The sequence below is a fragment of the Setaria viridis genome, chromosome 1, assembly GCF_005286985.2.
Source record: "Setaria viridis chromosome 1, Setaria_viridis_v4.0, whole genome shotgun sequence".
Lineage (NCBI taxonomy): Eukaryota > Viridiplantae > Streptophyta > Magnoliopsida > Poales > Poaceae > Setaria > Setaria viridis.
This window is the reverse complement of record NC_048263.2, coordinates 38,185,372-38,209,080: the sequence shown is the minus strand read 5'-3', so window position 1 is coordinate 38,209,080 and position 23,709 is coordinate 38,185,372. Positions and strand designations below refer to the sequence as shown.

The window sequence follows — 23,709 nt, the reverse complement described above, 5'->3', positions numbered from 1 at the left end:
CGGCGTCGGCCCCCCGGCGGCGGCCTCCCGGTGCGGCATCGGTGCCCCCGGCGAGCGAGACCCCCCGGCGGCGGCACCCCGGCGTGGCTTAGGCCCCCTCGGCGGCGGCCACCCGGCTTCGCCGCCGCGACCTGCCCCTGCCCTGGCCCGACGCCGTGCGGAATCCAGGGTCTGCGCGCTGCCCTACCGCGCCCAGGCTCCGGCGGCCGCGGCATCGGCCTCGCGCCGCGCCAGGTGCTGTGGGCCACTGCCGCGACCCCGCCTGGATCCGCGACGGATGCTCCTCGGCGGCACTATCCTCGCATCCGGCCGTCGCGACCCGCGCCGGCGGCTGCGACGGGGAGGCTAGCGACGCCCCGCGCCCGGATCCACGCTGGGCCCGCGCTGTCGTGCCTGCCTGGGAAGCGGGGGCCGGGATGGATGGGGAGGAGGGAGGCGGCGCGACGGGGGTGGCGGCGCTGTGGGGGACAGGACGGACAGATGGGGAGCAGTGAATGGAGTAGTTTCCCGAGGTGGGGGACAGGACGGACAGAAAGCTACTGGTGCTCATCCGGCTAGATCTCAAGTTACGATTTAAACTGCTTTGATAAGAAAGCTCTAAACTGAAGATTCATGGCCATTCCATCCAAAAAATGAAAAAGGAAAAAAAGATTGAAGGTCATCATGATTGAAGATGGTAGAGTAGTAAAACGTATGACGGCATAAACTCGTACCGTCTGAAAGTCGTAGGAACAGTGTTTCTCTACGGGTCAAGAGGTAAATTCTGCAAAATTCTCCTGTTACCGAGGAAGGAATCCTTTGGGAGCATGGGATCCCACTGTTCACGGAGTACGGGCGCGAAACAGTGCGCACTCTAGTAGTAGTAGACCTAGAGTACATAGGCTACCACAAGTAGAAACTCTAGGCCTCGGCAGGCTGAAAGGGCGAAAGGCTACCTACGAGCACCCAGTTATTAGGGATTTACGGCCCGCCGGCCTTGCGTACGCCCCGGCCGCCGGGCGGCACCGGTGACGACGACGAGCGTGCGTGCGTACCCGCTCCGTAGAACAAGGCTGCCGAGCCGTCCAATCCCCGGCCGGCCGGCCGGCCCTCTTGATCGAGCGCAGGCGCGCAGCTACCACGATCCCACTCACTTCCACGGCTGTCTCGCTCATGCGTACTAGTACTCCGTAGAGCCCTGTACGCCGCACAACCTCACGGGCAGAGCAGTGATCCGCGCACAGGGACGGACAGCGCCAGCGGCGAGCCCGCGATTGGGCGGGTGAGGGCGACCCGGCGACGAGTGAGTGACCCTCGCCTCGTACGTGCCAAACCGCAGCCGTGGCAGCGGGGCAGCGCGATGCCGGGGGCACTGGCGCATTGCTACTTGCCTTTTCTCTCCCACCCACCCGGCAAAAGGGCGCGGTGGCTTTCAACGAGACCAGGAGGTATCTCCTGTGCGGCCACAAGCCGAGCTACAGCCGCGCTGCGCCTGTGCGCGCCCGCGTACGTTTCGTCGATCGCCCGCCCATGGATTTTCGCTCACCTTTGGCAGCATTCCGTAGCATGTAGCACGAAACTGTGCCCCTCTTCTGGCCACCACAGGGGAGATTCGCGTATGCCTGGCGAGCTTCGTGGGTGAAAAGTTCAGTGCACCTGGGGGTGCCTGCCTGACTGGTGGCCACCAACGTGGGCAGATAAGGCCCGCCGTACGGACGGAGCACAGCGATTGTCCAAACGTTCGAGGGGTACGACGTACGCGGCCGGTCGACACGCATGCGCTTACCCTTTAATAGCGAGAACTGCTGCCCAACAGTTTGCTTCCTGAAAGCGATTAGATTTCGCGTCGTTGGATCTGCTCCGGCCGCCAATTTATGATAGGGATGGAACAGCCATGACCTGAGAGATGGTGGTGATCAGGCGCAAATGAAGCGCCCAGCGTCGTGTGATCTTGACAGCGAAGGCCGCCGGCCGGTATGGGCCATACTGGGGCCATGGACGGATGGACCATGCCAGCCTGAGCCGTCACCTGTTTGGTTCTATTCTATTTGCGCCATTTTATGGACTCTTGTTACGAAGATGACGCCCATGGTTAATGCAGGATTTTCAGGTGCTGTTGGAGCGGTCTTCAGGATAGCAATTATGGAATGGCTTGTTCGTAGCTGCCAAGGGTGTTTGATGGGATTTCTGAACCAGCTACTCTGAAAAGCACTTGCTTGTAATGAGTTTCATGGTGACGAGCGTCAGCTTGGGTGAGCTACAACAAAGAAGAGGCAAAAGGTGCGAGTTTGAGCTTGTGCTTTCATTCATCCACATCCAGGCGGCGATTGTATTAACCTCATCAAATCTTACATACCATCAGTTTTTCTGATGTGCGTGCTCATATAAGATTATCTCACAGTGCCGACCACCAACAGTGGAGCTGGTGGAGCACAAGACAAGAGGCTATGCATAAGATCGTGTTAGGACTTTACTCGTAGAGGCGGTAGCCGGTCCATCAGCCCGTGGCATTGATATGACGGTAGTGCCGGGCTGCCTGCTAGTAGGAATGGTATGAGGCCATGAGGGGGTGCGGTGACCACTGACCAGAGCCCGGCCAAGGTTTATCTGGGGTTCCAATACACAAAGACGTCGGTGATTTCAACAGCACGATCATCATCAGTCAGCGGACAAAACTGATGACTGTTTCGGTACAAAGAATTATGGCCGGACCACGACCTCGACTCGGAATTGTCAATGTATCTCTCTGATCTCGCTCTGGCTTGCTACTTTGCTAGTCCGCCGGTGTCATCTACAGCTCAGTTGACCGGCCACTCCTTGACGAGGGGGGAAACCGTCTGGCGACAACGCACCCCCGGCCCCCCACCACATGACGGACAGCGATAGTCTTATGCACTGACCAAACGCCTGTGAGCGGCTCCAGACTGCAGCGAGCAAAGACTGCAGGGGAGGAACATCTGATCGGATCGGAGTCAACAGGGCACTTCCTCTTGACGCATTCATCCATCCATTCGCGGAGTGTCGCTCTCAGTTGCTGTTGCTGGGCTTCAGCTTCTGCAATGAACTCGCACTATCTCTGAATTTCTTTTCTTTTTTGAAAATTCTATCAAGGTCCCCCGACCCCCCCCCCCCCCCCCCCCCCCCCCCCTTCTCCAGCATCCGAGGCTCCTACGGATTGCCACTCCAAAGCAGCCAGTCATCTGTGGCCATCCGTGGAGGCAAGATTTGGATTAGTAGAGGTTCAAGAAATCCAACAGCTAAAGCTATTCTGGGCGCATTTGGTTCTCTTATCCCCTCGCCTTGCCTGGCCGGCGCGGGTAACAAGAAGCTTGCCTGTCCGGGCAAGCCGATCTGGCTCTCCCATGGCGCCAAATCTTGCTAGCATGGGCACCGAGGCAGCTAGGCGAGGGAACCAGACACCAATAAAAACTGTGCTACCTTGCTGGGCAAGGCCACACAGTAACCGGCGAGAGAACCAAACGTGCCCTCTAGTTCTTGAAGGATGCCAAATGAACTCTGCAAATCTTCAGTCATTTTCACGCTGAACTTCTGTGCTCGATCAAACGCGCGCGAGAGCTTGCGATCGGGCGTCAGCCCACTGCCACGTCGCACCATGTGACGACACACCACCGCACGACGCCGTTTGGATGGTTGCAGACCCGGACAATTATTAGCCGAGAGTTCAGTCAAAATCAAAGCCAAGCCAGCGAGCAGCAGCGTCTGCAGGGAAGGGGAAGGAGGCGGCAGCACGCAACTCCGAGCCAAATCCATTGCGCTTCCGTGCTCATGGCCCCTCGCTGAGCGAAGAGGCGGCGGGATTTTGGGGGCGCGAGGGAGTCCGAGAGAGGCGAGGAGGCCCCTTGACCGCGAGAGCTCCCTCCATGGCGACCGGCAACCTGGCGAGCGTGGTGGTGGCGGTGGACGGCAGCGAGGAGAGCATGAACGCGCTGCGGTGGGCGCTCGACAACCTCCGCCTCCGCCCCGACGGTGAGCTCGTCGTGCTCCATGTCCAGCCGCCGCCCAACATCGCCGCGGGGCTCAACCCGGCGCCCATCCCCTTCGGCGGGCCCAGTAAGCACGCCGATCTCAGTCTCGCTCAACGCTCATGCTCGTTGCGGTAGCTCTTGCCCATCTCGTCCGGGCTTTGACGGGTGTTCCTGGGCGGTGGGTGGGTTGATCAGGCGGGCTGGAGGTGCCGGCGTTCACGCAGGCCATCGAGGCGCACCAGCGGCGTATCACGCAGGCGATCCTGGAGCACGCCCTCAAGATTTGCTCCGCCAAAAATGTAAGGGGCGGCAGCCACAGACTGACAGGTTCTGTAATTCCGAATGTTTGTGTTTGCTGAGTGGGATTGTTTCTTGAAGGTCGAGGTCAAGACGGAGGTGATCGTGGGTGATCCCAAGGAGAAGATCTGCGAGGCGACGGCCAACCGCAATGCCGATCTGCTAGTCATGGGGTGCCGTGCCATTGGGCCGCTTCAGAGGTAGAACTAGAGATCTTTTCTTGTGCTTTGCTTAGCTAAAATTGCTGCTGATTTCGATGCCGTGCTGCCTACTAACTGGGAAACAGACTCTGTGCCCCCTGAATATCACAACTTGCGTCTTTCTGTACGAAGTGGAGCTAACTAGTTTTCAGTCCATTGGATATCTTAGCATATATAATACATCAGAAAGCAACATAGATGATATTTGTCACCTTAAGCAACAACATTGAATAAAGAATTGGCTATATAACCTAGTGAGGAAAATGTTTGTGTGCATCTGAACTACAATTAGAAAAGGAGCAAGGTTTTGTATGAAATTGTAGATTCCAGACAATTTGCTGGTAAGCAAGGTTTTAGATTGATCCTTTGTTTTTCTGGTAATCTGATCAAGCCTGTTCGAGAGCTGTTGCTAATAGCACAAGGCTTAAAAGGCACACAATGTGAACTGCGCGGAAGTTCTGGTTTTTAATCTGTTTTTTCTCATCAGTGGATGAAAATTTCAGACTATTTTTCCAAGTCCAACTGTAGAAAATTTGTTGGTATGCCTATCATCACTGATGTTGATGCTGGAACATAAGCTTTCATTTTGTTGATGCAGCAGTCTGAAAATTTCAGACTGTTTTTTCCAAGTGCAGCTGCAGAAAATTTATGTGCATGCTTATCATCACTTATGTTGATTTTGTAACATAAGAGTCCGATCCATTATGAATTAGAAGATATGTTTCTCATGATCTGCAGGTAGCAAATTTATGCTTTGCATGCTTCTGTGTAAATCATGTAAAGTTGTAAAAACAACATCAAAGAAAGTGAAGCACCTTCCTGGTTTGTGCAATAGCGCAGCTATCTGCTAATGTCAGTCTGAATACCTACCAGTTATCGTTATGTGTTGTGGTTAGCATTTCGCACTGAGTGCATCCATGGAGCTGCATTGGCATTTCGTTTTTTTTTTTATCAAATTTGAGAATCAATTCTCTCTAAACCCTATGTGTTAATCATTCAAGTCTTTGGCTAGTACTTTTCTTTTTGAATAGAAGTCTCTTGTTACTATTGCCTCTTCACATTTCCTTGATTAAGTTTCTTTCTGTTGTCCGATTTTTATATCAATTAAAGCCGCACTCTAAATTGACTCCTTGTACAGGATGTTCTTGGGCAGTGTTAGCAACTACTGCATCAATCATGTGGGTTGCCCTGTTGTTGTGATCAAGGGGACCTAAGCTACCCTTGATTAAAATTCTTTGGCGCACTTCAATTCAAGTGTTTCGAGGCTGCTATTGTGCCATTTGTAATCCTGTACAACATTGCACATTTCTCATTTGAAGGCCAGGGATGAGGGTTCCTCTGTGGTCTCCGTGTTTGTAAAGGAAAATGTGTATTTGGTTGTGTAATCCTGGAAATAAGCCTGCCATGTGGCACATCACATTGTTCTGTACATTCTTGTATGTTGGAGACATACATGGTGCTGCCTGAACTTTGAAACAAAATTGCCAGAATCCCTAGTTCTTGTCTGTTGTCTTGCCACAGTTGATATGTTCTGGGTTCAGCAGACAATTTTTCATTTTTTTGCATCTAAGCTCACGTTCGTTACTATGATCAAAAGTAGAGAGAGTAGATAACCAAGCTCAGTGGCGCATTCTAGCAACTTTACTGCCAGAGAGAGTAGAATCAAAGCTGAGCAGCAATTTTACACAAGAACCAAGAAGAGAGCTCGGTTTTACTGTCAGAGATCATCTCGCCAAGCGCTTTGCGGGCTCTGCTTCAGCCATTCCTGGATTTCTCTGGATATCTTTGATTTAGAGAAATGATAGTCAAAAGGAAAGGAAAATGAACAAAAAATCAAAGTTGGGCTCAGATGATACATGAGAAACTTATTATCAGGCAAAAGTCCACGCGAGCAATCTAGCGGCATAGAGTCGACACTCATACGACCGACAGAGAACGAAAACACAGCGACAAGCAAAACAAGGCAATTCCCATCGAGTCTCAAGCCAACTCATGTGCTGCTGCTGCCTGCGCTGCACTCCTGGAAGGCTGGAAGCTTTGCTGCAATTGCTAGACGCCACTGCAGGTTGCAGCTTCTTCACATTTCATAAATCTGCTGAATCAACTCTGACTATGATCCTGATGGGGCATCTGCAACGATCCTCTACGATCAGACAGTAGGAGCTTGCGCCCCATGTTCTTGAGTTCAGGACTGGCAGTCTCAGGTGGCTCACTGGAAACCACTCCTTCCTTCAGGGAAGCTAGTGATGAATCATCCATTCTTGCGCCGGCATCGCCATTGTCGCCGGCGGGCGCAATCTTCTTGACCGCAACAAAAGCCTCAGCAAACCGACGGGTGTAGATGACGCAGTAGTTCTGCGGCAAGCTGAACGCGCTCAACGTGTCAATTGGGACGGCAAGGATGCCGCCATGCTTGAGCACCCGATCGGCGAAGGCGAACCTGTCGCCGTCCTCGTCGAAGTACCCGAAATCCAGCAGGAAGTCTACCGACGAGTCCCCTAGCATCAGCATCCGCCGCAGCGAGGCGGGTCGCAGGACGCCGTCCTGGTCCTGCTTCGGAGGCGCGTCGCAGTTGCCGTCGGAGCCAAGGACGACGGCGCGGGCGCCGGGGGCGAGCAGGCCCTCGCGGCGCAAGTCGCGGAGCAGGAGCTCCGCCTGGGCCGCGGCGGCGCCGCAGGTGTCGGCGGTGTGGCGCCGGGCGGGCGCCTCAGCGGCGCGGAGCCAGGGCAGGAAGAGAAGCGCGACGGCGAAGAGCACGGAGCGCGCGAGCACGCGGAGCGCGCGCGGGCCGGGGAGCCGGATCACGACGGTGTCGCCCGGCATCGTGGGCGGGTCGCGTGGGTTGAGCAGGAGCGCTTGGTTTTGCCGTTTGAGACGGCGGCGAGGAGAAGGCCGGCGCGGAGGGGAGGGAGGACGGCGAGCTTTAGCGGGTGCAGAAGCGGGCGGCGGTGTGGTTGCCACCCACGAGGGCGAGGCGGGCGTGCGGCGCGCGCAGCGTGAGGAGGACGAGCTCCCGGATCCGCTCGGTCTCCATGGAGGTGTGGATCTGCCCGGCCGGGGAGGGGAGGGGGTGGCTCTGGTGTTAGGTCTCCATCGGCGGTGGCCGCCGGTGGGATGGTTGGTGCGGAATTGGGAGGATCGCGGGTGAATTGGGGACGGAGAACGGCGGCGAGAGGCGGCGGCGCGTCGGGTGTTTATGGGGGCAGGGGCTGGATGGTTTCGGAACGGTTCCGTGTGTACGGACGGTGGTGATGGATTCTGTGAATTCTGGTACGTGGGACCGGATCACCGGAATTTTGGTTGGGCTGTGCGTCGTCTTCTCGTTTGGGTGGGTTTCTGCCAAAACCTGCATATGCAAATGGAAGAACAGCATGATTTTTTTTTTGCGAGGAGAACATCATGAAATTTGACGGAAACAAATGGACTTAGGGCGTGTTAGGATATACATGAGTTAATTATAAAGAAGCCTGGGTTACATGGATTAATCCACCATTAGCAAATGGTTACTGTAGCACCACATTGTGACTAATTAGGTTTAATAGATTTGTCTCACGAATTAGCCTCTATCTGTACAATTAGTTTTATAATTAGCTTATATTTAATACTCTTAATTAGTATCTAAACATCCGATGTGACAGGGCTAAAGTTTAGCTCTAGTATCAAATAGGACCTTAAATATCATGTAGTGTCAAATAATAGCATGGATTTTATTATCTAAATTGTTGCTGAACATATACTGATTAAACTTACGGAGTACAACTAGGGGTGGTAGAAGGTCCTCTAATTTAGCCTAGCAAATTTAAGGATCGAGTTTAATAAAGACCGGATTATAATACTATATGATTTTAAGCTAAAAATAGATAGAGCTGAGTTGGATTGTGAAGGAAGCATGAAGGCCGTGATCCACTACCACCCTAAGTACGACGTACCCATACAATTTGCTCCTCTAAGCTTTTTAGATGCTGATTGAATGAAAAATTCCCTTTAAAAAAATCAAAATATGACTACAATCACCGTGTACGCCGTACACGAAGGAAAAAGTTTTGCATCTACAGTAGTTACAATGCATACATTAGGGGTGTTTGGATACGAGTCGCTAAACTTTAGGAGTGTCACATTGGATGTTCGGATGCTAATTAAAAGATTAAAAATGAGCTAATTATAAAACTAATTGCAGAACCCCTATACTAATTCGCGAATTCACTGAGCCTAATTAATCCATGATTAGCACATATTTACTGTAGCAGCACATTGTCAAATCATGGAGTAATTAGGCTTAATATATTCGTCTCGCGAATTAGACTACATCTATGCAATGGGTTTTGTAAATAGTCTATATTTAAGACTCCTAATTAGTATCAAACATCCTTACTAAACTTTAACTTTAGAAGGTGTATTCAAACACCCCTGTAATAATTTTATTGAAATGACATTTTGTACCAGAAGATCAAACTGATCTAAAGTCTAATCAACCGTTTCCTGAAAAAAAAAAGTTCCATGGGACGGCGGAGAGAAAGGTCTTACGGATAAAGACAAGTGCACCTTGCATCCCGAGGTCGCAATTAAAAATATCGCCCCACTGCCTCCGGTCGCAATTCGCACCACAGCCGCCGCCTCCCAGAGAAAGCCGTCGAGTTTAGGAGAAAGTCGGAGGGGAAGAGAAGGATGGGCTTCGAGAAGGAGATCCTGAGAGACGGCACCGGCCCCAAGCCAACAAAGGGCCAGAAGGTCACCGTCCACTGCACCGGCTACGGTTCGCCCCTTCCCTTCCGTCCCAAAACCCTCTGTTTTGCTCCGCTGTTCTTGGATCCGCATCGTTTTGGCCTTTAGGGGTTAGCGTCAGATGCTTCCAGATCCATCTCATGCTGGTAAAAGGGTCGCCTTGATGACTAAAAGGCGGCTGTTTTCCTCGGCGTAGATGTTTATGGTGCGAAGTTCAGCCGTAAGATTGAAATCGATCCGATTAAGCGAACCTTATTCTCCTCCATGATTCGTTTCTCTTTCTTCTTGCTATGACCAACAGCACTATCTACTCTGCAGCAGTTGTTCGCTAACCTTTGTTTATTGCTATTCTGTTTATTTGCAGGGAAGGATCGTGATCTATCCAAGAAGTTTTGGAGGTAAAAGACGAATCTATTTCCTTATTTTACATCGAAGTGTAGCGTCAGTGCAATAGGCATGTGTACAATGAAGGGGATATTTCCTGTTCTTGTCAAGCATTGTTTGTCTACAATTTGTTTATAGGAGGAAATTGCTTCTTCTTATGCAAGTAATTTAAATTGCTGCTTTTCTTATGCTTCAATTTGTTTTATATTATGTTGTTGTTTCTTTCAGCACCAAGGACCCAGGGCAGCAGCCATTCAGTTTCAACATTGGTTTGGGTTCAGTGATCAAAGGTAATTGTGGCACAGAGCTACTTTGCCTGTTTGCTTGGCACGCATTCCTACTTTGCTATGGGTTTAGTTCTATTGTCAATTTGTCATCAACTTGACTTAGGTACATGATTTAGCAAGGGTTCAATTATCTGGCCATTCTGATTGCTTCCGTACAAATAAATGGAGTACAAACTTGTGATTGATAAATGAATTATGAACTTACTTCTGATTGAACCAAACTTGTCCTTTATATATTATTGATAAATGGATTATGAACTTTCTTCTGAATTCAGATGCTGTTTTACTTGTGGTAGAGCTCTAAATTTGCATTGCTTGCCTTTGCTTGTGATCTATTTAAGCATGGTTGGCAATCGTGTTTTCCTTGATGAAGTAGCAACTACCTTGAGTCATAAAGCCCTGTTGGGCGTATTTGAACCATTTTTGTTTTGGTCCAGAAGTGATCTGTCATTGTTCATAGCCAGTCCAGTCCAGTTTCACATCGTACTTCAGAACTTTACATGCCCGCAAGTCATGGTCTATTAGCCAAGTAAACCATTCAATTAACGTTGCACTAACTGCTCTGTTTCTTATAGGCTGGGATGAGGGAGTTATGACCATGCAAGTGGGTGAAGTTGCTCGTATCCAGGTAATCCACGGACATGTTAAATTAGCCTGAATGTGTTTGTTAATTGGTTTTCTGGTCCGTCTTGCATTTCATCACCACTGTAACTTTGAAGTGCTATCCATGGCACTTCTATCTCTCGATGGAAGTAACTTGTCCAAAAACAAAAAGACATGATATAATTATGGATTTTTGGCCTTTTGCAATGCATTTTCTTTTTGCCCAATAAACTAATAATCAGTTTTGCAGTTGATGTTCTTCAGTTAAAAATAATTTGTGCTAGCTTGTGTCCTGCCACCTGATATTTGAGTGTTCTTGCTTCAGTGCACCCCGGACTATGCTTATGGAGCCAATGGATTTTCAGCCTGGGGAATTCAACCGAACTCGGTGCTGGTGTTCGAGATTGAAGTCATCAGTGCCCAGTAATTCGCAGTGCAATTCTGGATGGAGCTATGGAGCATTGGCCATGCCTTAAGTACTGAAATAATTCCGTTGTCACCTCATGCTACACAGCAGACTGGTGTCCTTAGTGAATCCTGTGAAACTTTTAACACTTCGTGGCCGTGATATATTGAGTTTATGGTGTTTCTTGTGGTACAACTCTTGGTCAAGTTCTCGTCGCTTACAGTAAACCGTTTACTTTCGATGCTGCCCTTGCCTTATGCTTGTCAATTAGTACTGTATATGATGCAATTCTTGCAGTCGCATCTTGTGATGGTCCGCGCGATTGCAGTGCAAATGTAACGATAGGAACTGCCTGACCAACGATAGTAGTAGTAGATTGCTTGGAGGCTTGAGTGGCTGACTGTTAGAGGATGAACACGCTCATTCCGCATGCTGGCCCGGGTCAGGTGCGTGAGACTCAGCTGCAGTTGCGGAGTCTCTAATGTTTGCTGAATCTACTCATGTCCCTGCAGATTGCTTGGAGGCTTGCTCAGCTGCAGCTGCCGAGTCCCGTAACGGGACATGGGGTAGCGAGGTTCTTTGCATTTTCGTTTTAGTATGCTATATACAGTCTGGCACCCAGGGGTTGCAGCTATTGGTACGTGGAACAGCATTTCGTTCCAATTTTCTTTGTTCCGAGTAAATTGACGATAGAAGCTACTCCCTCCGTTCCAGTTCCAAATTGCAGATCGTTTTAGTTTTTCTAGATTAATAAATATTGTTATACACTTAGATAAAGTGCATGTTTAGATGCATAATAATATTTATGAATCGAACGGAGGGAGTACATGATATATTGATATGTATTGGCAAAACTGCGAAACAGATTTCAGAACATAAATTTTGCTTTCACAAGGGTTCTGGAAGGAACAGTTCCAGAACGTAACCTCTTTAAGTCAGGGCTACGTCCATCATACTTGAGACTACGGATACGACTGTCTATATTGGAATTTAAAGGCTTGTGCACTTCTTTCCATATACTATTGGCCTATTGCTATACAATACAGGGACATCAGTAGCCATGAAAGTTTTTATGCCCTTGTCCATACATTTCAAAGAATTCCTACCACCCAGTTAACATGTTCAAAAACAGAGCAATTGCTTGACATCAGCTAGGTGCTATCAATGAAGCTAACCTACAATGTTACTTGAATTACGCTCTAAAGTGCAATCCAGTTTCCGAATGTAGACCAACCATCATCCCAAAGGCAATGGGAACATAGCTCGGCTAACCAGCAGAACTATTTTTGATGGTGTAACATGGCTGGGTTAGCTTCATGTACACCCCCTGAGCCTCCTGTTAGGCTTCAGTGGTCTACTTCTCTTTGTGATGATCTTGGCATCCTCATTATGACCTTTCTCTGCATGACACCACCTTTGATTTTCCAGAGAAAAGTTGCATGCGCATTACAATGCGCATGACTAGTATGTACAGAAAAAAAAACTGATCAATAGTAGAAACTAGAACTCTTCTGGCGGGGTGCATCTTTGCAGAGAATAGAGCGAACTTCCATGATGGATCTGGGTGGCTCTAGGTCCTTCTGTGGGATTGTATTGCCGAGCAGCTGTTGCAGCTGGGAGGCAAAAGTATCATCCAATACCTGGCAGATTAACAGATTTTATTAAAAAAGCCAAGATCAGGAGCATCAAAAGAAGAGGGCAATACGATATAAGGGTGCTGTGGGAACTTGAACTTACTGAGACTGCAACTCGCGCGCCTTTATACCAGGATTTATTTTCTTTGCGATTCTCCAGGAAACTCAGCACATCCTAAAGCTTGATCAAATTAGTAACAGAACTGATAAAGAAATGGTCTGACACTATATCTACTTCATATACCTGTCCCATCCGGTCCCAAAAACCTCGGCATATGGCTACAAAAACATGTACTTCGGAGACTTTGTGCACATGATTTATTGCCTCAATTAGCTGATCCTTCAATGCCTGCATCCTGTTGCGGATATCAGATTCAATCACCAACTCTTTTGAATCCTGAATGATCTTTTTTAGCTTTGTGGTATTTTGCATACGGGTCTGCATAAAAACTTAAAATGGTAAGAATATCATAGTTTACAACAAATGTAGCAGAACAATCACACAGTAAAGTGCCAGTAAGACCTATCCACAAGACCGTAACTAGATCAGTAGCTAAATAGCTAGGGGTAGAGAGTTGGTGTGGAATCAGGACTTGGTTTGATAAAAGCTTGAATCACTACAAAACGATCATATAGATAAAATCGCCGCTACATAGAACCTCAATACTGTAACACCACCAAGATCAAATGAACGGGAAAGCATCCATAATTCTGGTTTCATACTGGCAAATCCGCAGCGGAGCTTGCAGCACATAAAAATCTATTTAGTAGAAGTCCATTTTCAGTAGCATAATGATAATTTTACATTTAGCAATCAAACCTTGGTCTCATGCAAGCAGCTCTGTGCCAGAAGTTGATGCATGGATGAAGATAATTCATGAAGCAAATTTCTTTTTTCAGACAGAGCTATGCATGAAAAGTGACTTGGTTTTATGACATGATAAGTTTTGTGTCCAGTTCCAGCAAGATATCAGAGGTTCACAAGAATTTGTAACAAGCCGGGATCAGGAAAAAGCAACAAGACAGAAACACACTCACATTCTCTGCAAGCTTCTCAACCACTGCTTGCATGTAATTTCGGAATTTAGCTCTCAATGTCACAGTAACTTCACTAAGTTTTTCTCCGATGGCTGCAGAATTTCCTCCATTAGGAATACAAGAACTCCATGACTTAAGGTGACTCTCGATCCGAGGCCGCAAAACATCAAGTAGTCTTTTCAATGTATTCAAGAGAATGCCAAGCTACAAGCAGACAGGGGGTCAGATATTAATAACTGAATTTCTGATAAACGTGAATCAATACCAAAACTTACATCTTCAGGTACAATATAGGGCACCGTTGAATTGCGCTTTGTGAGTTTCTGGACAACTTTGAGGCCAAATTTCTTTGGAGCAATACAATCCTTGAGCGGAGCTAAAACATCCGCATACTGTTTTTCCAGAGACTCAATCACCGCTTTCTCAACGTCTGCAATGGCCTTTGGTTTCAAGGAATAAAAAAAAATCATGGCAAGTCAGATTTTATTCTGATACAAGTACAGCAGTTAAAGAATCTGTAAGAGAATCTAGAGTTTCTGACATACATTCTCAAGAACGAATATGTATTCTGGCCATCGGCAAATGATAACTTCATACTCTGTCAATGTATTCTTCAGCAAATCATACATCTCATCCACAAAAGGTGTTGTCATATGCTGAGTCCTAACTCCTGACCATTTGACCTGATAATTGGCAAAGGTGAAAGGAGATCAAGAAGAGTAAAATAAAGAAACATGGCTGGACTCTATATAAACATGCCACAGTAATAGTTTTGGACAAACTAAAACCTTTTGAGAATAATTACCGATATATGCATTTTATCTGCCCTGTTCCTAATGGCACTAGAAGTAATGTTAAGAAAACATTACCACGGCCGTCTAGTTTATAACTAGAAAACACCACATTTCAGAGTGTGCACACATGAAAACTTGCATAATGTGCCACCCGAGTAGGGAAAAAAGTGAGAACCAACATTATGGCATCCACAGAAGCAGATTGCCCATTAACCACCTTTCAATCATTCATCATTCTACGAGTTTGTGCTGAGAAAAATATATATCAATAATGTTCTGCAGCAATAAAAACTTAGCACCAACCTTATCCAGTCTGCAATTTTCCAGTAACATCCTACGTTTGTCTTCAATCCATAATACAATGTATAAATGGAACAACTCTTTTGCATCAACGCCTGCTTTTATAGGGCTGTGCGAAATTCAAACATAAGGGATGGCACAAATTCAAGGATAAGACTTGATTTAGATTTAAAGTGAAGAAGGTTACCAGATATTCCAGCTAGCAAGATCCTTCTGAAAATCAGCTGTAGCAATCACCAAATCAGCAACAGGTGATGCAGGTCCAGCAGGAGGGCATGCAACGAGAAAAGCACGTAGTCTATTTGACAGCTCCACACTATAGATGGAGGCAGCTAAATTTGGGAGGTCAACAAAACTGTGGAAGCAAAGAAACAAAGAGAAATGAAAATATGTCAAAACAAAAGAGGCAGAAACATTACAGCAGATTGGCACCGAAGCGGCGAAGCTTGGATAAGGTCATGTACCTGGGAAGTATGTGCTGATTATGAATTTCAATATCTGTAAAAATTTCATTGCGCAGATTGTTGCATAATGATTTCATCTTCTGGTAAGCTGTGGTAACAGTTACCAAGTCCACCCTGACACCTTCTGAATTTCCCGTTACATACTCATCAGTCTCAAGCATGTGCCGCCTCGATCGCTTCCTGGCAGCTGCCTGGACATGGATTAAAAATTAAAACATTAGTTCCATATACATAACACAATCCATTTATTTATTGAACAGATAAATAATGACCTGGAAGTAACCGCACAATCTTAGTTGAGCCTCTGGAGATAGAACATCATGTAGAAGACTGTACAGCTTAATAGCTGGTTCCAGAGCGGTGGCAGCCAATCCAGTTGGAGGCCTAAACTCTTCCGCCAAACCCGATGGTATAGATTCATCTAGTGATTTGTAATTCTCAAAAACCATAGCAAGAGTTTGTTCAATTTGCTCCTCAACTTCCCCCAGTATTCGGTTCTGAGTGAAGAAATTCCAGTCAAGCAATAGCAGTGAGATATTTGTAACAGCAGCATTTCAGACAGATAACAATACAAAGTCAAAGAAGAAGAATTTTATTTGTTCCAGCTAAGTAAATTAATTTGGTCAAACAATCTAACATTGACACTAAACCTACGAAATGTGTTGGCATGCCAGAAACAGAGTGACCCAGAAAACAATGCATCTAATGGAAGAGAGAAATATACCTCTTGGTGGCTCAATGCGGCAGTACCATGGTTCTTCATCAGTATAGGTAACAAAAGCTCATGAACTAGATTGAGCCAATCAGCAGTAGGGGTTGCAACATCCATGATATAAGAAAGATACCTATACAAGAATAGCAGTCAGCAAACTCATATAGTAGCACAAGAAAAGGAAAAGGAAAAGAGGATGAGAAATGAGGAGAGGGTTACGGTAATTTAATATACCTCATTTTGCTAACACCAAGTACAAGAGGACATATAATAAAATAGTTGACATGTGCATCGCATTAGATTCAAATAAAGCATGCAACAGTTTTCAACATAAGTTAAACATAACAATAAAAACACAGTAAAAGGAGTTGAAGAAGAATGTAGAAAAGAATGGGGCCCAGTGTAATGGGGAAGTACCTCAACTTCGTGTAGGCATCTGAAACCCCATAATACAATGCAAATTCTGTCAACAACCACTTCCAAGAGCCTTGCACAACAAGGTTCCGTTGTTGAATGTGCTGTGCTTTCATTGCAACTTCCAAAACGATATCATATGCCACAGTTTCTGCAACAGAACCATACTACAGAGCAAAGAATGGCTATTAATATAGAGACAACCATTATTGTCCAGCAAGTAAAAAAAGAGCAGTATTCCTTCAATCAATATATAGTAACATTTTAATGCTATCGTCAAACTGGCAGACGTTTACGAAACGACTGTCACTAATTCGGTCTTACATGATTTGTATTTTGAAAAGGACTACCTTGTTTTCTTGTATTAAAGCCAACAAAGTTTGAATATTCTCTAGTATAAAATTCACTAATACCATACTCCCTCCGATCACAAATATAAGTAGCTTTAGGAATGTCCCAAGTCAAATTTATTTAGCTTTGACCATCAATAGCCAAAAATATTAAGTAGTTGTGAAACATAAGGTTGCTGCTACAAGATTCATCATTAAAAGTAATTTCATAGACTTTTTATTTAAAAATATATTTCTACAGAAATTGGTGGTCAAAGTTGCACCTTATAGACTGTCTCGATGTCCTAAACTGCTTATATTTGTGACCAGAGAAGTGGCATGTTTGGCAACCAACAAGCCTTTCGAGGAAACCTAAGATGAACATGATTAGTCATTCTAATAAAAAGCTATCATACACTATCAAGCCAGAGGAGCTAATCCAGATAGTGCTATCCCAGGTTAACGAGAATCAAACAGCACGGCAGCCTTCAACTACTGTGACGTTCACATATCTAGAAAATTAACCACTAAAATGAATATATTAATATCATGTGAGCAACTGGTTACAGTCTACCATGAACGAAGGTCAAACAAATTACATTAGATCAACGTGTAACATTCAGAGAGCTTGGTAAAAAAACATTCGGAGAGCTGAATTGGCAGCATCTGTACCTTCATGTTGTTCTCATCAGCAGCAGTTGTATAGTTGATATATAGCTGTATGCGACCCACAAGTTCGTGCTCAGGTTCCCGGAATATTGACCACCAGCGTAGCTTGTCAGTCTGCACAAAGAAATTTAGATATTTTTAGTGGAGCGTTAGTTTTATCAAGGCACAAAAGTTACATGTACCGAGAACAGGGTATGAACACCAACAAGAGCCCATTTTTTATGAATTTACTGGTATAGTTGCAGTATCTGAACATGCGCATACCCACACCGGACACACTCTCACTGACACCCCATGTACACACCAGACCTACAAACTACACACAGTCAATTCAACTGAAGCATCCAAGGCCCCACACGTGACTGGCATGCCACATTCCCATTGTGGCTTCACATGCGAGAGGCAGCAATTTTTATTTAGGGACCAGCTCCGCTAGGAATACTGTGCCGATCTAGGATTGAACTTAGGACCGATGAGTTCATAACAACCAAATCCACAGAGCTATCGCTTAGATCCTAATACAAGCCCATTCTGATAAAGAACTTTGACAGCAAGTAGCAAAATGGTTTGTAAATTCTTACCGGATCCTCAGCCATTGTAGCAACTTGAGCAACAACACGACCACAGGGCTTCCCCTTTGAATCAGCCACATCAATGATCAAATCATCTCCTAGGCTATCAGGAAAGCTGAAATATCAACATAAATAGTTAGCTTAACTAATTTTGTAAGATTAAGATTTTGCTCTTAGAAGAGTAAGTTTCGATGAATACATAAAGCACTGAGTTTAGTATTCAGAGCAAATGAAAGAATGGTGACATAGCTATTATAGGAACATCTTTGGCACATACAAGACATGGGTTTCACCAGAGCCAGGCTGCATAGGTACCACATCATCTTCAGGTAAACTTTTAAGCCTCAGTTGGCAGGAATATGTCTCTGAGGCAAGAAAAAATATCATGAGATTAAGTCAAGAGTCTCAAGTCTACGGGAGAAGTAAAGCATATTAACCTTGTGGTGCTTCATAGGATGAATTGCTCCGCAGAGTAGTTACACCGACCTTTAACAGACCGGACACCTGCTTGATATACTGAGCACTTGCTTGCATGTATGCTAAGCTATGCTTTGAGAACGAACTGTTAGCAGGAAGCTGTGGTAAAACTCGAACTCTCCGTACAGACTCCCATCCTGATGAAAGTGTGGATTGTACATTGGATAAACGGTACCGGACAGAATCCAATTTCACCATTGGCAATGACGAAAAGTTGCAACCAGAAGGCATATCAACAGACATCCGAACTTTGCGAACTGCAATCAGAATGATTGTAAGTTAGCATTATGCCAGCATTTTTCGTATTAAGTACGTGCAACAGCCTAAGAACTGATATGTTTGCTAACTTCGTAGAGGTCTTCATGAATAACAAACATAAAATAGCAAACAGATATAGGGTATGCTAAGGGAAAGAATACATGGATTTTGTACCTTGAACCTTCATTTTGCCTATTGTTTTCTTGGGTTTTGATGCAGCTCCTTCACTAACTAGCTCTGATGCGCGCTTCGACATAAGCTCCTCTTCTGATTGTAACAAGACATTTTGCAAGCTAAATGAAACATTCAAGAATGTCAGAGCTTAATCAAGTGTTATATTAAGAGTACGACAAAAGAAGACATGTAGAACAACCGGCATAAGCAAGAATATTGCACTATAGTAAGATGACAGAATGAATAGCTAATAGGCTTGTGAAATAAAAAAAAGTTTGTAGCATATTGAAAATTAGCATTTTAAGTAGTAATATGTGGGGAAATTGCTTAAATTTTCTATTCCTGGTATAATTGCACTATATTGGTTGAGTACACATGTAGACATTGAAAGAAGCTACTTTGAGTTGATATATTCTATTCTTCACAATCTGCAATAATAAATGGATGAAATAACTTAATTTCAGGGATGTATTTTGCTTCTAGGATAGATTAAAACTAATGCATTGTTATCTAAAAAAATGTAAGGACACCCAGTGTGTAGGATCATGCAAACTGAATGGTTTTGATAACTACGATTATATAGCATGCACGACAGGTTGGATTTCAAGTTTTAACTCAGTAACAATTCCTGGTATCAACTCTAAACATGATAAGCATAAATTTACCTTGAACGAAGTGTCTAAATAAGCAATGTGCTTCACCAGTCAAAAGCAAATCTCATATCATAATGGATAACAAGAGCTATAACCAAGAAGAAGAGAAATGATCTTATATTGTGCTATTTCGTAAAAAAAATGGACACCTGACCCTAAAAATGCAAAACACAAAGCAACGGCTATCCTCATCAAGGAGACAAGGACAGAACTGGCAGTTGCTAGAGGCAGCAAGCATGGTGGAGATAAAACATCTAATGACATGATTACAGTGTTTGGTTTAAGTGAGGTATCTTCAATTATGTGCAAGAGTTACCTGAATGTATTTCTCAAGAGTGTGCATTCATTTTCCAGAAAAACTGGAGCTTCCATACAGCCTCTAGCCCATGCATGAAGGCACAGGCGGACACAGGCATCATAAGCAAGTACAGAATACCAGGGCCCTTGCAGACTATAAAAAAGTTCAAGAATGTATTAGAAGTGTTTATACACCACTACAATTTTGTTCAAATACTTCTTTGATAAAGAAAAATACCTGGCATGAAAGGTTGGGACTCGAAGAGGAATCGAAGAGGATGGCTTGCTTGTGTGTCCTGCATTCAAAGTGGCCCTACATAGCAGTACAACATAACTAGAAGGATGAGCAAACAGAATTAAACATTAAAATTCTTTCAAGATATTTTATTTTAGGACATCTTATAGAGGCTACCTGGCATTTTTGTCAGCTAAGTTAGCTTCTCCATTAACTTCTTGGTGTTCTTCTTTTTTGGCAGATAAGCCATCAGTGGAATTTGCATTACCACTAAATCTGGTATCATTGTGAGTAACTGGACGATGGTCCTGGTCGTAATCATGTATTGGAGGTGCACTGGGGACATCAGACAACCCATCCTGCACATAAACATATCATCAAACTGAACAGCTTGAGAAAATCACATCAAGAAATTAGTGCAATCAACACATAGGATTCTGTAAAAACTAAGAACTATTAAGTGCTGTAACTATAAGAACCATTAAGTGCTGTAACATAAACATATGATTCTGCTATTTTTAATGATCTGATTTAGCCTTTGTGTTTTTTGGACATCAAACCCCAGCAAGAAGTGTCAAGGATCAAGATTATGCCCCCAAGACAACCCAAATTTTACATAGAAAAATGGCAGTTATAACTAGTTGAGAGTAGGGAGATGTTTTGCAAATAGAAAAAGAAAACTGACCAATTTATGTGTTGATTTCACATCCTCTCGAGCAGGGACATGAGAAGAATAGCTGTCTGGCTGGTATGCTTTCGAATTTAGAGGCGTATTGCGGCTGTAATTCTCTGCAGCCGCTGCACGAGTCCTCTGAACCACATTGTTTGCTTCTCTTCGGGCTGGGCCAGTATGGGAGTACTCTGATGCATACCCACCCTTGGAGGTCACACCGTTGCTCTGCCCTTCCACCTGGCTAGAAAATTCGGAGCTGCCTGCAGAGTCCGAGCACTCCTCGTCAACATACCCAACAACCCGACCCCGTGCCTGCGGCCGTCGCAATGGCTGTGCCTTAGCTCTTGGCAGTGCCGTGTCTCGCGAAGAGCTCAAGTCCGAGTAACCATCATCAGTGGAGTAGTAGTGCTGCTGCCCAGGCATGGTGGCGTAGCGGTAGAGGGGCGCGGCAGTGCGGCGGGTCACGTCGTCGCGGCGGGGCGACGAGTCAACCGAGTACCTGCCGCTGCAGACCTCAATCTCCTCGTTGTCCGACGACTCGTCCATGTCGGATCCCGAGGCGGCGCTGCCGTCGTCGCTGCGCAATGAGGAGCGCGGCAGCGGCACCCCCGCGCCGCGCGGCATGTGCCCGCTCCGGAACTTCTCCGGCGGCGGCATGCCGAGCCCGCCGCGGCCGGCCGCGCCGCGCACGGCGCGCAGCGCATCCATGCGGTCGTGGCTGTGCAGCGCCGCCGCTCCCTGGCCCTGCCGACGCATTGGCACACCATGCACAGAAAACACGCGTCAGAGACGGAAACCCGAGGCCGCAGCAACTCAAATCAGCTGGGATTCGTAGGCGCGGCGAGTTCACTGACCTCGCGCACCCACTTGAGCGCGTCGCGATCTAGCCCCTCCGTGAACATGGCGAGCGCATGCGGATTTCAACTGAAACGGGCGAGCAAATCAAACAAAAATCAGAAAAATTCCGAGCCAACAGCACCAAATGCGGGTGATCCAACACCGAAAAATTCCCCCAAAAAAATCCTCGAACCAGATTCAAAAACGAAAAACACAGTGGGAATTCAAGGGAATGGGAGCTGAATCGCGCAGGGGAAAATGCTGACCTTGGAGCCGAATCGGCGCGCGGGTTCGTCGCTGGGAGTGACGCGAGCGCCCCGGATTTGAATTTCTTCAAACGAATGATGCGAGGAATTCTGCGAGCAGCGCGCTGGGCGATAGCGACGGGAGCGACACGGAACCGAGTGGGGCGAGGGGGAAGGGGAGCCGAGGAGGAGGAAAGGGACAAAGCTTATGGCCGTACTGGCGAAATTACTAAACCCCACTACGAATAAACGGGAAGGGGACGACTAATTTTGTAGGTAAGCCCTGGGTGGTGGTGGTATTAGCACGGATCCTGCACCAGTAATAACGCGTTCTGATAGGGTGCTACTAAAACTGCCGCGCATTATCAGCGTAAAAAAGGAAACAATTGATTCGAGAATAAAATTTCCTATTTACCGTGCAGCATCGTTAATTATCTTTCTTATTACGGTGCAGTGAGCTCCTTAAGTTACTTTACTGCAGATAAAAGCATCTACTCTACCTATAATACGACGAGGGTCTACGCGTAAAACGCCTCGCTCTCGGTGGGCCATCCTCGTTGGTCGTCTGTTTCCTTTCTTTCCGTTAAACCTCCCCGTAAGCCCACAACGGGAGGACGCAGCTGCGGTCACCGGCCGACCCGCCCGAGCGTCGTTGACGACGTCAGGGCGCGCGCGGCAACGTCGGGGGGACGGGGGCCCTCCCCGTAACGGTCGAAACGTTAGTGGTGGCCGGACGTCGCGGCGCGGGTGCGCGGAGTGGGGGGTGGACTGGGAGTGTGGACCGGCAGGTGGGAACGCCCTCCGCCGTCCCCACCCGCTGGGCGGCTGGGCCCGCCCCGCGACGCAGCGGCTGCCGTCGGATCCGCTGCTTCAAAACGTGGCGGACATCGAGGGACGGTACGGCGTGTGGGGCCCTTGGTGCTGGGGTTGTATGGGGCGGCGCATGGGGAGCTGGGTCGGAGAGTGTCACATGGCCGCGGGGCCCGCGTTCCCTTTTTTGAAACGGCGTGTGGTCGGAGGAGTGATGACTCATGAGTCATGAGCCTACGCTATGCTTGTGGTGAAAGGATAACTCTGCCCCTGGGGTTTATGGGAATTGCAGCGGCGGGAGCGCTCCTGCCACTGACAGAGCGGGCGCTTCGAGCTTTCGGTGCTGGGAGACTGTGCTGGAACGGCGTGCATGTGGGCCCGAGGTGATGGATCGCGGGGAGCAAAAGCCAAAAGCGCTGCTCGTGCACGGTCCACCCCATGTTATAGGATTTGCGTTTGTGCTTATGCCTTTGGTTACGGAATATTGCAATCCGGTCATCGTCTGGGGGTCAATGAAAACCACCTTCTAGTGATGGAAGATTAACAAGCAGTTCGCACATCCCTATCTTCATGATCCTTTTTCACGCTAACGTTGATGCCTTGATGGTAAAGCCGTGGCATTGTCCACAGTTTCCACCTTGCTGCGTGCCTTACAAGTTCCACTAACTTTTTCGCTAGTGCAAGGCTGCGAGCTGAGCCTTTTCCTCCGCTGTGACTCGGAAAAGGGCGTGCAGTTTTGGTTGGATTAGACGAGAAACCGGCGGGGTCCGGTGGGTGCTGACTGCGCATGCGCATCGTCTCTCACGTACTCGGCGCTCACATGAAACGCATTTGCCCGTCCAGGCGTCCACGGAAAGGATGCGCCGCCGGGTTCGTTCAGCTCCTCCCGCTCGGGCTCCTCGTCCTAGGGGCAGAATTGCAAGGGTTGTGGCAGTGTTTTTCCGTTGACTGACCTCGTTCACTGCGCGGTGTGAAAACTGCACGTGCATGTGAAGCATTTTCCGCGCAAGATCTTGCTTCCTTCAGCACTACGGAATGTCAGGCTGGGGACAGACGGAGACGGGCCTGTGTTTGGATTCTTCCTTGGTTGATGCCAGTAATGGAACCGCGGTCGTCTGAACTTGTTTTGTATAGTAGCACAAGTGGGGGATGCAAAGCAGAGAAGTCCAGGCAACACGGCAGGTTCTGTGGATGGACGGGCCTTTGGTGATCCGAATGCGGCGGAATTTTTTATTTTTATAATTTTTATTTTAGTATTTT

At 47.0% G+C, this 23,709-nt stretch overlaps 4 protein-coding genes across 5 annotated transcripts; 2 read left to right on the top strand and 2 right to left on the bottom strand.

Annotated features, from left to right (window-relative positions):
* The first annotated feature begins 3,663 nt into the window (after positions 1–3,663).
* LOC117839053 (universal stress protein PHOS34) lies at positions 3,664–5,967 on the top strand. Its single transcript, XM_034719296.2, has 4 exons — positions 3,664–4,050; positions 4,161–4,264; positions 4,344–4,462; positions 5,601–5,967. Exons 1-4 carry the CDS (start codon positions 3,861–3,863, stop codon positions 5,674–5,676), a joined length of 489 nt encoding a protein of 162 aa, XP_034575187.1. The 5' UTR covers positions 3,664–3,860; the 3' UTR covers positions 5,677–5,967.
* Positions 5,968–6,301: 334 nt separating this feature from the next.
* Positions 6,302–7,739, bottom strand: LOC117839033 (uncharacterized). Its single transcript, XM_034719270.2, has one exon. It carries the CDS (start codon positions 7,283–7,285, stop codon positions 6,563–6,565), a length of 723 nt encoding a protein of 240 aa, XP_034575161.1. The 5' UTR covers positions 7,286–7,739; the 3' UTR covers positions 6,302–6,562.
* Positions 7,740–9,025: 1,286 nt separating this feature from the next.
* LOC117839008 (peptidyl-prolyl cis-trans isomerase FKBP12) lies at positions 9,026–11,059 on the top strand. The gene is made up of 5 exons (XM_034719235.2): positions 9,026–9,215; positions 9,549–9,582; positions 9,797–9,858; positions 10,431–10,483; positions 10,784–11,059. Exons 1-5 carry the CDS (start codon positions 9,128–9,130, stop codon positions 10,883–10,885), a joined length of 339 nt encoding a protein of 112 aa, XP_034575126.1. The 5' UTR covers positions 9,026–9,127; the 3' UTR covers positions 10,886–11,059.
* Positions 11,060–11,847: 788 nt separating this feature from the next.
* LOC117838992 (uncharacterized) lies at positions 11,848–21,875 on the bottom strand. 2 transcript variants are annotated; one of them, XM_034719216.2, is made up of 23 exons: positions 21,661–21,875; positions 21,412–21,481; positions 20,570–21,301; positions 20,062–20,243; positions 19,888–19,962; positions 19,669–19,803; positions 18,700–18,818; positions 18,228–18,524; positions 18,068–18,155; positions 17,800–17,905; positions 17,222–17,332; positions 16,224–16,387; positions 15,819–15,939; positions 15,367–15,591; positions 15,095–15,285; positions 14,818–14,985; positions 14,634–14,739; positions 14,082–14,219; positions 13,812–13,976; positions 13,537–13,740; positions 12,743–12,937; positions 12,602–12,673; positions 11,848–12,504 (listed from the first exon to the last, which is right to left on the bottom strand). In XM_034719216.2, the coding sequence occupies exons 2-23, from the start codon at positions 21,457–21,459 to the stop codon at positions 12,352–12,354; spliced, it is 3,795 nt and encodes a 1,264-aa protein (XP_034575107.1). In that variant the 5' UTR covers positions 21,460–21,481; positions 21,661–21,875; the 3' UTR covers positions 11,848–12,351. The 2 variants fall into 2 exon arrangements, with proteins under 2 accessions (XP_034575107.1, XP_034575115.1); XM_034719224.2 differs by lacking the exon at positions 21,412–21,481 and having other exon boundaries at positions 21,661–21,871.
* Between the last annotated feature and the right edge of the window lie 1,834 nt (positions 21,876–23,709).